Source organism: Hesperophylax consimilis, chromosome 8, assembly GCF_061612785.1.
Source record: "Hesperophylax consimilis isolate HC1 chromosome 8, BYU_Hcon_1.0, whole genome shotgun sequence".
Taxonomy (NCBI): Eukaryota; Metazoa; Arthropoda; class Insecta; order Trichoptera; family Limnephilidae; genus Hesperophylax; species Hesperophylax consimilis.
In genome coordinates this window covers 21,283,743-21,298,770 of record NC_142843.1, presented here as the reverse complement: position 1 = coordinate 21,298,770, position 15,028 = coordinate 21,283,743, and the positions used below count along the sequence as shown (strand labels likewise).

The 15,028-nt window shown below is 34.0% G+C and overlaps 1 protein-coding gene across 1 annotated transcript in view; it reads right to left on the bottom strand.

Annotated features, from left to right (window-relative positions):
- Window positions 1-13,470, bottom strand: part of LOC149421716 (uncharacterized) — a 35,126-nt gene extending 21,656 nt beyond the window's left edge. The window contains exon 1 of the mRNA XM_089634685.1: window positions 13,138-13,470. Within this exon, the coding sequence (XP_089490811.1) occupies window positions 13,138-13,236 (99 nt within the window). The 5' untranslated portion in view covers window positions 13,237-13,470. The remainder of the gene's footprint in view (window positions 1-13,137) is intronic.
- Between the last annotated feature and the right edge of the window lie 1,558 nt (window positions 13,471-15,028).

Here is a 15,028-nt window from a genome sequence, read left to right as displayed (position 1 = left end):
CTGTAATGTTTACATTTCTGTCTATCTTATATCTATCTTATGTCTATCTTTTTTTCATATGCTAAGGGCCAGTTGTTTCACAAAACTTTAACGATTTGTCACATTTTTCTGAAAAAAATCAAAAGTTACGAAAAAGAAAAATAATTTGGAACAACGCAAAACGCTCGTGACAAAAATTGATAAGAAGTGTGAACACATCTGCCTGATGATGGATATTGTAAAGCTGTCGAAACTTTGACTAAATGAGGAGGAAGCACAGCAATAAAAACCTAAAAAATAAACTTTAAGTTTATTTTTTACTAAAAATTTTAAATATTCTAATCACTCTTTTTATCTAAAATGCGTTTTTGTGGTTAAACAACACACAAATCAGCAGTAACGAGTATCAACACCATTTGCAAACTGTCGTTGCTCGATGGCACTGACTTGATCACGTGACACTTCAAAATTCGTTTTTGTGTGCTGAGGCCTGTATTGTAGTTGAATTTGTCAGAAGAATGTGACGAATCGATTAAGTTCTATTAAACAAAGTTTTCTGAAGATGAATGATGATAATCTGAGGAGGGGATTATTACAGTAAAACATATTTATTTTTTAGGAAATTAATAAAATCTGATCACTTTAAATTTTTCATATAACAAAGATTTATAATGCAGACAGCAGAACTAAATATGGGAATAATCTAACAATAATATTCCCGATTACAATTTTTTTACCACGTTTTTTTTCAAATGATTATAATTACTGTCAATAAATTTGATTATTATTAATTACCTTGTCAAAATTGCGTACCATTTTTTGTATGTTTATTGACGTATCGATTTATTTATTTTATATTAGTACAATTTTCGAATGTGATCAAATAATATATCATCTTGTCAACCTCTACTCTTTGAATTAGAAGTCTTGTCATCCGCTATGCTTTGTATTAGACGTATTATTATTGTATTCTTTAACGAGCGAGTGTGACATGTTCAATATTGGAACTGATTTATGTCAGTAGGTATAGATAAGAAAGGATATACAATAAAAGTCATAATATTTTTGATTCCGTGGAAACAGGGTTTCTCGGTTATTATTAAGTCAGGTTATGTTTCGTGGTTTTTTACAACTAATAATAACAAAAAATGTTTCAAAAACACCAATCAATTAATAGTGTTTATTATGTAAGATTGCATTGACACTGTGACAAAATTAACAATATCTTTTCACGCATCTACTCGTAAGAGGCGGCCTATCTTAGATAAAGATAAACACCGGAAACTGAAAGAAAATGTCAAACACCTTTAGACCGGTCAATAACACGTGGAGACTTCTGCCAAAGTTTCTAAAGTGTAGTCCACCCGTAGCGAAAGGGGACTTTACACGAATGAAAAAAATAATAAAAAAAAAAAAAAAAATTTTTAGATTTTTGGGTAATTTTAAATACTTACTGTAGTAAATTCACCGGGTGTTTCAGAAAAAAAACAGACTATAAAATTATTTGAAAATTTACAAATAAAACTTGATAACTTTAAAACCACTTGTTAAAAATCACTATTCGATGAAGCGCAACGAATCAAACTGATGAACCACAATCACATTAATAGAAAAAAATTAGTTCAATTATTTAGGCCGGTATGCAGTATTGGTTATTCGGTGTCAACTTACGTGGGACTGGTTTAAGGGTGGTTGGGTATTAAAATAATTGGTAAATAGGTCTTCCTGCGTAGGGTGCTCTGGAAGTAGCAGGCAAAGCGGGACTGTTGGCTCTACCCGGATGACTTGGCCGGGGGAAAACTGTGCGTGTTGTGGTAACTGTACTACGGACGTTTTGGAAAACGGCCAGGAGCACAACACGCCAGATGAACTTGTTGACGCCTGTGACGCTTCACAGTGTGATCATGTCGATCAATTTATTATTATATTGATTTTTCATTTACTTTTAAAAACGTTTTTGTAGTAAGTACGTCAAATGAGTTATTTTCGTAATTCACTAAATTATTATTGAATTTATTTTATTATAATACAACACTTCGATCTTACGAGTAACATATTTTTTTTTGGTAGAAAGCAGGCGCTTTGCGGTTCGACATATTTGATGAAAATAAAACAATTACTTTGATTATAACCACAAATTCTTACTTATTTAATTTCACAAGCATCTTCAGGGTAATTTTAATTTTCAGTTTTAATTTCATACCCTTAAGATGCTCGTACTACGCGAAAACGGCCGGTTAAAAAAATAATAAATAAAAATTAGTGTTTATAAACTAAGTAATTGTTTTATTTTCGTAAAATAACATAATTCACAACATTTTACTTGTACCCGAGAATATTTAAAATTTACTTGAATGTAATGAAAGTTTTTTAAAATTTATTTTGCGAAACTTTTAAATCTCCCAACACTATATTAAAAAACGGAAGCAATATGTAACCTATTTTTGTACATTACCTATGTTAACTCTTTTTTATGTAATTTTTAATCGTTTTTGCAACGTGCTGTTTTTTTACTGGTTTCGCAAATTAAATAAATTAACACAGTGACAATCAACACACCTTTAAAAGTGATACAAAGCCAGTAATAGCCTAAAAACTAACCCATTATTTATACATATATTTTTTGTTTATCATTTCTCATGAATTTATATCGCTTTTTAAAGGTGTGTTGAATTGTCATTTGTCTTTAACCACCCTGTCTTTAAAATCGGGTGGGTTAGTATGCGCAACATAAAGTATAAATCGGAAGTTATAAACCCATTGTTTTGGTAAACGTTCTTTTGCACAAACGTCCTTCAAAGCTTGCGGAAATGTACAGAAGATTTAAAAGATTTAATTCCACGTCTTTTTTGTTTGACGCCTCTAATTCCATGTTTAAAGCTGCCAAAGTAAACGAATGCTCGATGGTGATGCATCTCGCTTTGCCAAAATGTAAACAATTATTATTAATGACTTTTTAAATTACGATGTATTTTTAAACATCGTTAGAAAATGCAGTGCAATGGTATGGTAATGGTAGTATCTGCTATCTCAAATATGTTTTTTATAAATGCATCTTTGAAAAATTAATAAATTATGAAATTACCTCACAAAAAATATCAAATTATTTCACAAAAGCAACTGTTGAGATTGTAATATTTTTCATTAGTTCACCCGCGAGTATAACATAAAACTTTATTGCTCCATAATTGGTCATATGTGAAGGTAGAAAAATATTAAAAATTTCTTTCTTGCAGACAGATTTCAGAAAATCTCCATGTAGGTGTAGTTGTGTTATTCAACGATCATACCAAGGAGGAAACTTCTCCCCATGCACCATACATACGAGTTAGTGGGTAGGTAGGTGATTAGTGGGGGGTGTCGCTGAATTAAGTACTAATTGAGCAACTCATTATTTGTATAAATAGCGGGTTTTATCGTAATTGGGTCATTAGTCTTTGAGCTATCGTCGACCAAAAAGGTCAATCAAAGGGAGAATTGTGAATATGGAGAAAATCGAGTTCCGCGCTGTTATAAAATTCCTTACCAAGCAAGGAAAATCAGTTCAGATCATACTGGAAGAGATGTCATCCGTTTACGGAGACTCTTTACCAAGTAAAATTATGGTTTACAAGTGGCATACCCTCTTTAAACAGGGCAGGGAGTCGCTTGAAGACGACCCACTGCCAGGAAGGCCTATCGAGGTATCCACTCCGGAAATTATACAAAAAGTCGAAATATTAATAATAGAAGATGCCCGACTAAAGAAGAAACAGCTTGCAGAAATAGTCAGAGTATCAGATATAACCATTTTCAAAATTCTTCGAGAAGCCGAAGCCGAGAATGCTCACGCCGCCGCCTCAAAAACAACAGCGCGTGGAGTGTTCTCGTGCATTTTGGGACCTCTGTAGGGAATACAAAGATGAAGTTTTGGCTCAAATTATTACTGGTGATGAAACTTGGGTTCATCATTATGAACCTGAATCTAAACAGGACTCTACGCAGTGGCACAAGAAAGGCACACCACCACCCAAGAAGTTTAAGGTGTCACAATAGGCTGGGAAAATCATGGCGACAGTCTTTTGAGACTCGGAAGGAATCCTGTTGATCGATTACAAAGATAAAGGTGTTTTTATAACTGGAGTTTACTACGCTTCAATTCTAGAGTAATTAAAGGAAGCCATCAAGGATAAAAGAAGGGGAAAATTGACCAAAGTTATCCTCCTTCTGCACGACAACGCGCCTGTTCACAAGAGCCGTGTTGCGATAGCTGCCCTGCAGAAGATGGGCTTCGATATTTTGCTACATCCACCCTACAGTCCTGACCTGGCTCCCAGTGATTACCTTTTTCCAAACATGAAAAAAGAAGGATTTTTATTTCCACTCCTAACCCCCCATTCCGCGAACTTAAAAAGTTCCCTCCAGTTTTTTTTTTAAAGTAGTGTTGAATACAAAAAATAAAATTAATAAATGCAAAATGTAATAATATGACACTTGTATTACTTATTACGAAAGAAGCAATGACAATACAAGATTAAATGACACACCGAAGGTGATTAGTGATTAGTGTAATGACATGCTTAGTTAAATGCTTCACTGAACTAGAAACTGTGGCAAATTGTGATTCTCTTCATCGGAAAACTCTGGCTGCGGTGAAGTTGTATTTTCTCCTAACAAATCTACAAATTCGGAATGCGAAATCTTCTCCTCTTCACAAAGTTCCACTCCATCTGGGATATAGGGAGAAAATATGGTCTGTATTTCCACAAAATTTTCTTCACCTGGTAACTCAGAAAACTGCACGGTTTTAACTTCTTCGAGAACCTGAAATGCTTTATCCGGAATCTCAGGATGTGAAAAGATCTTTATATTTTTACAACGCCTATCTTCTTCACCAAGCTTTATGGGAAGTGGAATCGTAGGAACTTCTTCAAAATCCTTTTCATCTAGGAAGTCAGGAGATGATTTGGTCTCTACTTCTGCAAGATTCTCTTCATCTTCTTCGACAGTTATTGCATAATCTGAACACTCTCTAAGAAATACTTTTTCTTCATCTGGAAACTCGATAATTGGTGATGTGCTGACTTCTCCGGCACTTTGATCGTCATCATCTTGGAATATCGGAATTCGTATAGACTTCACATCTCCTTCTCGATGGCCGCAGTAGGAGTTGAACGCCTCCATATGGTGAAGGTGCATCTTTCGAAGATTTTGATGTTCCATTTTTAACCACCTTAGTTAGTTAGAACAGTTTTCAGTTCTTGGAAGATTGAATAACTTGCCCGCATCAATTCTGATTTGCAGTTTTCAGATTTTGTTAGTATTTGGCAACCCAACAAAATAAATTAACATATCGCAAGCAGCAAGACTAAAAATACGGAAACGAAAAAGTACTACTGCCACCTTAAGTAGACCTTGAAAAGTAACAAGTTATAATGTTACAGTGTTACTTATAACTTGAAAAACGTTCCTACGTAATCGTGTTTTTACAGTAGTTATGTACCATATCAATGAAGAAGTTTTTTCAATGAAACATTTAATAGACTTATTGGTAATGGTTCAAAAGTTTTTATACTGAAGGTATTTTTACCCATTGAAATTCTATAAAAGAGAGACTTCCGTAGAAATCAAATTCTTAGAAATATATAAATAACATTCAATATTGTGCTTTAATTTGTTTTTACACAGATTTTTTTCTTTTTGTAATTGTTCCACCAAAATGAACAATGTCAACATTTATGTTTTTAACAGATCAAATGTTCACAATTTTCTCAATTCCTCCATACACTGCGACGTCCAGTAACGAGTTCGATAGATTTGAACAGAGAACTAGTGCAATCATGATAGGTTAGGACCATTGACCATCCTTCTGGCCCTAATTATGAAACTTTGCGAGAGGGGTTTCTGGATAAAATCACGCACTTCGTTGAGTTCGGCAAAGACTGAGCAACAAAAATGATTCGATGATCTCGAGATAATATCTGATTAAGCGATTAATGCAAACTGATTCTGTAGCATCATCGTGCATGTAAAATATTGGCTACACATTTAGTTATTGGCATGTTAAATCTTCATAAATATATTGCGATATATTCTGGCAAAGTTAAATCATTAGTAACAGACATTGCAAGCATTATTCACGCTTAATTATCTCGACCAGAGCAAAAATGTATCGATCGCTTCGCTTGTTATTATATTACATAGTCTTGCACCCATTCGTTATGATAAAAATAACTCCACAATTGCGCAGAATTTTGGCGACAAATAATTTAAATGAATGTAGGTTTTTTACAAATCAATTCTAGCTATTCGTTTTAAGTTATAAAGAATATTCGCTCCGAACTTAGCAATGACAATCTTAGCAGACCGGAATGCGGGACGAATGAGAAATAGAAGAATGACTTGACGAGTTAGAAAAATGGGAGACAATTTTTTTTCACTTTTCATCACATTTCATGAATTTTAGTTGTCTGTTTTTCTACAAAATGGCAACAGGGAAAAATAAGTTGACTTGCGATTGATTCAAAGAAGCTCCCATGTATCTTTTTATCCCTACATTAACAGCTTAGGGTTATCTGATTCAAAATGATGAAGGGGGACAATCTATGTAGTTAGACATTTCACCATAATACAGGGTGTCTGGGGTAAAGTGCACAATCTTCGGGAGGTGATTCTACATGATAGTACAAGTAAAAAGATTTATACCTTTTTGAAATTTCTACTATTAATTGTAATTTTCAGGCTTGTATATGGAAGAATATTTTTCTATTGAAAAAAAAACATCGGAATATAGAAAAAAAACTTCTGCCTTCATGTAGAATCAAATCCCGAAGTTTGTGAACTTTACTTCCCGAACATCCTACAATAAAGCTTGTTTGGGTACTAAAGAAAATATTCTTTCGCACGTTGATGTAAATTACTGTTTGTATGATCAGATTAATTTATAATAAAAGTTTTTCCTTTAGGCCAGCTATGTTTTGTGCGAGAATTAGAACCTTGTGCTAGGTCCCATCGAATTTGTTTTTATGAGAAATGCAGAAACCTTACAAATATTTATATTTTAAGTAGTTCCGAAAAATATCATCGAGCGGGATAACCCCCCCTGCTTTTATCTTACCCAACACTACCAAATGTTACAAGTAAAAATTCCGATGATAACGCGCTTCAGTTCCAGTTTATAAACTGACATTATTTAGTTTAAATGTAGTATGGATTTCGAGAGCAACGAAAATACCTGTTGATTTCAGTAAACTCGCTTAGTGACAATGATTTTGTTCGGATTAATGAATCGGGTCACTTTTTATAGCATTCAATTAACACTACATATCAAGGCCACCTATTATAGTTAATAGTCATATATAGTTTGATTTGCGACAGAATGCTAGAGTAATACGCTTTCGGTATCATTGGAACCACTGAAGTGTGATCTTCGCCGATTTGAAAGAAAACTCATGTATTCAGTACTCAAAAGACATGAAATTACCCATCTGTTCAAGATGAAAAGTTTTTGAAAAAAAGACACATTTTTCCTACTTCTGGCACACCAAACACATATTTAAAGATTTTTCGATTCATTGATTTGGATGCTAATCTTATCATTATATTAAATAAGAACAATATTTAATAGTCAATAATACAAATTACGTAAATACCACGATGAATTGCATTGAACCATGAAACTGGCAGAGGAAGGATGAAAGTAGATTTGAGATGCCTGAGGCACATGTGTGTTAAAACCATGTATGATCGTGTGAGAAATGTGGATATCCGCAAAGAATGCAAGACTGATGTAAGCGTAACGTGTAAGATTACGAAAGGGACGGTTAGATTGTTTTGGCATGTAGAGCGAATGAACGAAAAAAGGAATGTAAGGAGAATATATGACACAAATTTGAAAGGTTGCAGAAGTCGCGGAAGACATGGCACGATCAAGTGAACCAGATACTCGAGATGGACCATGTCAAGAGTCAGAAGAGTACGAATGGGACCATGTTAAGTGCGAATGAGGCAAGGAGTATGTGCCAAGACAGAGTTGTTTGGCGGTCCGTTCTCTCTACCTATCCCTGCGGAGAAACGACGTGATTAATAGTTAGTTTTAGTTAGTCATATTATAAATTCATTTTTAAATACTCCCTTTTGACGTTCAATCAATTTTTTTAACGTATAGGGCACGTAAACTTTTAAATGCAAAGAGAAAGTTTGTTGTTCTCTCTTTCTGAAACTGTTTATATTATATGTATGACCATAATAGAAAATAGGGACGTGTCACTTGGTGACCGATATAGTACTACGTGACAAGACCGAGTTTTTTTGGCGGATTACGTAAAATATTTTTACACCATGACGAAAAAATGATCCTTGGGGTAACCAACAAAACCAGAATAAGGACAGTTTGATGTGAAATAATGTCACTTTGGTGATCAAACGTGAAAAATGTTTGTTATACCATCACCATAATTAAAATGGTTTATATCTTCAGTGATCCGATACACCAATAATAATAATGATAATCCCACAAGTTCAAAAACAACCGGAACAAGGACAACAATTTAAAATATAAAATTTATTAATACGGTTCACGTCATTTTTTCCTTTAGTGGTTCATTTGTGTATAAGGTGGACTTATCAAACTTGGTATCAAAGAAAGATGATACAAAACTGATTGAAATGGCTTTTGGCACTAATGGCACTAATTACTGACGACCACAGAACCTTCTTATATATTTTCTTCTGTAGAAATGTGTAGCATTGAAAGTGGGTTTTTTATTACGATTGAAACTTACGACAACGTTCTAGAATCGTGATTCATAAATAAATAATATATTTAAGTTTCATCGAAAACGTAACAAATGCAAGTTTAACTAAACTGAAATTGAATGATTGTGAAACGTTTCGGTTACGCAATCCTTCGCTGAGTGGTCCATTAACGTAATTGAAAGTTGATAATATTTTTAACTTGTTCGCGTAGATGACCCGAAGAACATTGGTCACAAAACCGACATCAATATAATTAAACTGGAATAGTTTTGGTGAGGCATTCATGCTAGACACTACGTTGTGAGCTACTTGCATGCTAATTTTCTTTCGGTTAGGAAGAATTTCTAGGGTATTCAGTATTTTGTTTTTACTTTTTACTCCTATTTTTAAAACCGCTTTAAAAATGGGCTCTTTTTTAAGTTGCTGCTGTTGAACTGTCAAAAGACGTAATCTAAATCGATTTAGTTTTTAATATTTACAGTTTACTGTTTTTAATAGTTACTGACGGCCGGCATAGTCCAGTGGTAACGCATTGGACTGCCATTCCGAAGGTCGCAGGTTCGAACCCGGCGTGCGCAAATAAATTTTATTTGATTAATTTGTGTTATTTCACAATTAATTAATTAAAATAATATAAAGTATATTTGCGGCACGTTCCAGAGTGGAAGATACTACCAGTATCGCCCTGGTGTAAGACCACCATTCAGAATTGAAACGTTGCTCCAAATGGCTTTAGCCGTGTTTAGTGACTAGATCTGAATAGCCAGGTACTTCCCCACCTTCCTCTTTCCCTTCCCCACTTACCTCCAGCCTCACAACATCCCCCAATTGGGGATGCCATAGTCTCACTGGCTCCAGACGGGAGCAGTTGGGACTCTTGTGAGGTATTCACTATAAAAAAAATAAAAAAAAAGTTTCGTAAAAACATCAAGTTAAAATCGTCTATTCCTATGTCAGACGTAAAATGTCAGAATTGTCCCGGTTTGGCTGTACTAAAAAAGCATTAATTATAAAATTTTATAACAGTGAAAGAGGTGCATATTAAAACAGATAATTTTCATGATATGGTGATGTCACGGATGTCTTTAATTTATTATCAAAATAAAACACCAGAAATAGAAAAAAAAATCATTTCCGTTTTTTCGGTATCATGGTTTATTTAGTTGTTTGAATTTTGGTCAATAAAACAAGTTTATTCAATTCTTTATAGGATAACAAGATGACGTGTACCCAACGTTGCAGGGGGCTATCCTTAGGAGATAAACAAATACCATCGCGGCCTTTTTAAGATATACAATTCCGTAATACATTATTTTGATGTATCTCGTAAGGTTAAGCCATCGTTAGCAATGTAAGCACCCGAAAATATATTTTTTTATGACTTGATCACAAAACATCGACTTTTCTCTACTTTTTATAATTATAATATGCATGTTTTATATATATAAACATTCCGAAAGAAATTCTCTAAATGATAGTTAAAACCCAATCACAATCCATTGCGTAGTTTAGAAGAACTAAGCGCACAAACATACAGACGCGGATAGCGACTTTATTTTATACAATTTAACTAATGAAAGACTTAACTCCGTAACATTACAAGCATGTAGGTACCTAAGCACAATTGGTCGAGGAGGGCAGATACAAAAGTAGGTATATTCCTGCTCTGATGGTTAATTACACTTCTCTCGGGCAACTCCGGCTGCTGTGTAGACAATCTAATCAGTTCACTAACCCCGTGACCAATTCAGACACCTCAATGTGGTTACTATTGAATCAGTAGCTTAAAGTAATTTTACAGGACCGGTCAGACAATTTGTAATATCTAAATATTTTTTTTTTAAAACACATTTATTTTTTTCTGAACCACGTCGTATTATTGAACAAAGCATACGTCAATATTAAAGCCTAACTGGTCGAAATGACGCGAAAAAAAATCGCGACAGTGAGGAAAACGACGACGAAATTCACGCTGCGTTAAAACAACAGACCGAAAATTGGTCAAATAAGCAGTAACAATAATTCCGCGCTCTACAAGCGTGTATCGCTCCATTACTTGTTGTCAACTTATTCTCTTTCTGTCTATAACATAAACGTAAAAGCACAATGACATTTGACGACTATTGCAAAAATTATGGCACATTCACATTATGAATTTAATTTTGCATCACTTTGTAGAATTATGGCACATTCACATTATGACTTTACTTTTGGCCCACCTTGTAGAATTATGGCACATTCACATTATGACTTTACTCTTGCCTTACGTTGTAGAATTATGGCACATTCACATTAAGAATTTACTTTTGGCCCACCTTGTAGAATTATGGCACATTCACATTATGACTTTACTCTTGCCTTACGTTGTAGAATTATGGCACATTCACATTATGACTTTGCTTTTGCCCCACTTTGTAGAATTATGGCACATTCACATTAAGAATTTACTTTTGGCCCACCTTGTAGAATTATGGCACATTCACATTATGACTTTACTCTTGCCTTACGTTGTAGAATTATGGCACATTCACATTATGACTTTGCTTTTGCCCCACTTTGTAGAATTATGGCACATTCACTTTAAGACTTTACTTTTGGCCCACCTTGTAGAATTATGGCACATTCACATTATGACTTTACTCTTACCTTACGTTGTAGAATTATGGCACATTCACATTATGACTTTGCTTTTAACCCACTTTGTAGAATTATGGCACATTCACATTATGACATTACTTTTGTCCACCTTGTAGAATTATGGCACATTCACATTACGACTTTACTCTTGCCCCACTTTGTAGAATTATGGCACATTCAAATTATGACTTTACTTTTGGCCCAAGTAGAATTTGAAGAATTAGAATTTATAGAATTATGGCAAATTCACATTATGACTTTACTCTTGCCTCACGTTGTAGAATTATGGCACACTCACATAATTACTTTACTTTTGCCCCACGTCGTAGAATTATGGCACATTCACATTACGACTTAACTTTTGCTCCACCTTGTATAATTAATTTAAATTAGACACGCATTTAGTTTACTGACTTTAAGTTCATTAAACAGAAGTTCTGATAGATATATACATAGTTTAAAGTACAAATGCTTTAAATATTATTTTTTGTGCTATAAATAGCAAACAACCGCTTTAAAAAGCGGTTTATTTTTTATTTAATCATAAATTTGCAAGTAGCCCAACCTATATAACTTCTCTTCAATTCGGCCCTGGCTGATCAAATAACGTAAAAACCGTCCTTGTGACGCAGAAACCGTATAAACGTTTTTTAATGAATATTGCGTCAGTATAAAAGGTGTTCTGGTTGCAAGGAAAATGGAATAATATTGATATTTATTCATGTCCCTTATATGACTTTTGTGGACACAAACCTATATTATTGTAATACCCGTCTATTATTTATTAGCAAATGACGCGCACGTGCTTGCAAATAATTTGTTTCTGTAATTTGAAATACTTGCGTCATAATAACAATAAACGTACCAACTTTTTTATGTATTTTTTTTATATTCAGAAGACCAATGCTACGATTTTAACAAAAAATGATATCATGTTCGTACTTACACATGTTTTTCTGGAAAACGCTTACAAATATAATTGTATTTTATATTTGTAAATCAAATCAAAATTAATCTATTTTTTTAGACATCTTTTAACATAAGTTTTGGTTTTCGTTTATACAAACTACTCATTAAAAAAAAACACGCAGTTCGTTAAAAATGTATTAATTGCTATTTCATATGTTAATTATTTCGCAAACCACCGAACTTTCTGCCACAGATTATGGAAAATATACTTTGTTTCAATAATTAATAAAATAGACGACTATTTTCATGCACAAAATAGGTTATTAGGTTCTTAGTTTGGGTTTATAAAGTAATTTATGCGAATTTAGATTGAAAAGAAACTATCGCAAGTGTCATTCCATACAAAAGAAAATCCAAAATGGCGGCAAAGTGATCGTTTTATGAGGTGAATTTTGAACTTTGATTGAATAAAAATGTAATTATATTGCATCTTTTACCACCCATTCCGACGTAAATCGTTGATGGAAATTTTCTATCTTTCATTTGACATAACCAAGAAAATTCAACTCAACTACTTACACAAATCCAAATAGAAAGTGGTTTAAAAAAATAATAATTTTCAAATTTACTAAAACGTATTTTGAGATCGTATTTTTTACTCTTTCAAAATGGGCTACGTGAACAATTTGTAAAATGCAAAAATCCTGATAAATCTCAAAATTAACCTGTTCTTCTCACATTTTTCCACGTGCAGTGCATCCGAAAAATAAGCATTGTGAAATGGCTCTTTTGAGCATAACAAACCACATTTTTTGAGAGCGTGGTGTCGCATTGTTTTATTATTGTTTCTTAAATGTTTGTCAGTTTATTAGTTACCTCGAACACCGTCAGTGGCATTTCAAAAGTGGCGCCACCCGTCAGCTGGAAGCCCCAAGAGGCGTCGCCATCTTTCACTAAAGTCACTTCCGATGGCATTTTCACTCAAATCAGTTTCACTGTTGGCAGAACCAGCACAAGCTCCTGGCGATCGATATTCTGCTGCACGTATCGGTCGCGGGATGGAATCAAATCGATATATTAAACTACGAAATGTACCTGAATGATCGGCTTTTGGAAACAAGCGGCATTTGGACAACGATTATTGCGGTAATTTACTTGCAATCCGACACCGAGGAGAAAGTGTAACAAGTTGGACGGTACGTGTGGTTGCCCAATGATATAGAGGAGTATTCTGGGAGATGGGTGACGGGAGTGCGGAGGGAGGGGGCGGGGGGGGAAGAAGCTTGGAGAGGCGCACATTGACAAACCTCTCCATTAATTTGGCCTATTTGGAGCATTCAGGGTGACCGCAAATTGAAATATTTCACATTTGATTTTGTCACTAAAAAGTGATTTGTTTAGTTCGCAGAAGTAACGCATTTAATTCGTTATTTTGTTAAAGGGAATTAAAAGACCAATATTAAGATTTTTCTCTATATTGATCTGCATCTATTAAGGCGAAGCTTAATGCCAAATCACTATTTCGATTAATCTTTATAACGAATCGGTGTACATTACGAAAACCAAAAAATATGCTTTAGTTAAATTGAAGGTTTTCCTATCGCTTCGCTTGAGTAGAATACAAATAAAAAAATAAATTACTCAGTAAAAAATATAAATGCAAACTACTACAAAAAATAGGAAACAACAGTTTTATAGCAAAGATTATCTGTGACAGTTTCACTTGATTAACTTTTTTGCTTTCTTATAAAATTATTTACAAAATAAGTAAAAACAAGTTTTTTGCTCGAAATCGAACGTTTCTAGACTCCGTTTGTCAAACGATTATAATGCCTATTACCGACGATATAAGGTATACCAAGAATATACACATTTTTGGCTTGTAGCTTCCTCTTGAATGAAACGCCATATAACACTGTCATTGTATACACTATTATTTAATTCGCATTCATCCATCGTTTCATACATAATCATATACTATCCCGACTCGACTTGATCGTGTCATGTCTTCTTGCGGCATCCTACCAAGACTTCCACCCGCTTACAACATAAATATTTTGCATTTTACCCACCCAACGTAGGTATCCATGAAAACTTCACCATCCTCTTGATAGCGTATACGTAGGATAACCAAAACGTAATTGATTTACTTATAATTTATTTATTCATTAAATCCGAGTTAGTTTTTTGGTACTCAAGCGAATAAGTTTGCTACCTGAAGTATTTATTTATTTTTTTATTAAAGGTACACTTATGTTTACAAGACAAGGGTTTTATGCAAATCACAAACGATACAAAATTATATTACAAGAAATCATTATTAGCCCGAAACTTGAAAAAATGTTCCGAGAAAAAATAAATGCCGCCGACGGGAATTGAACCCGCACACCATATTTATTGCATTTAGTTAGGGAAGAATCTTGCGAACATACATAAAATATGCGTTAAGAAAATGAAGATGATGTTAGTAGTTCTTAGCCGAAGTATGGAACAGTTAAATATGACCGAAGGAAATACAGGGTTTTCCAATAAGAGGTGTTATTTTGACATTCAATCGTAAAAGATCAATGGTTTCGTTGCTTGTGTGGCAAGTAGCGCCATTTTGTTGAAAATAAACGTTGTCCAAATCAATACCATCCAATCCCGGCTATAAAAAATCATTAATCATCTCTCGATAGCGCAATCCATTCACCGTAACTGTTGCTCCAGCCTCATTTTCAAAAAAGTAAGGTTCATTGACTCAGCCGGACCATAAACCGCACCAAAC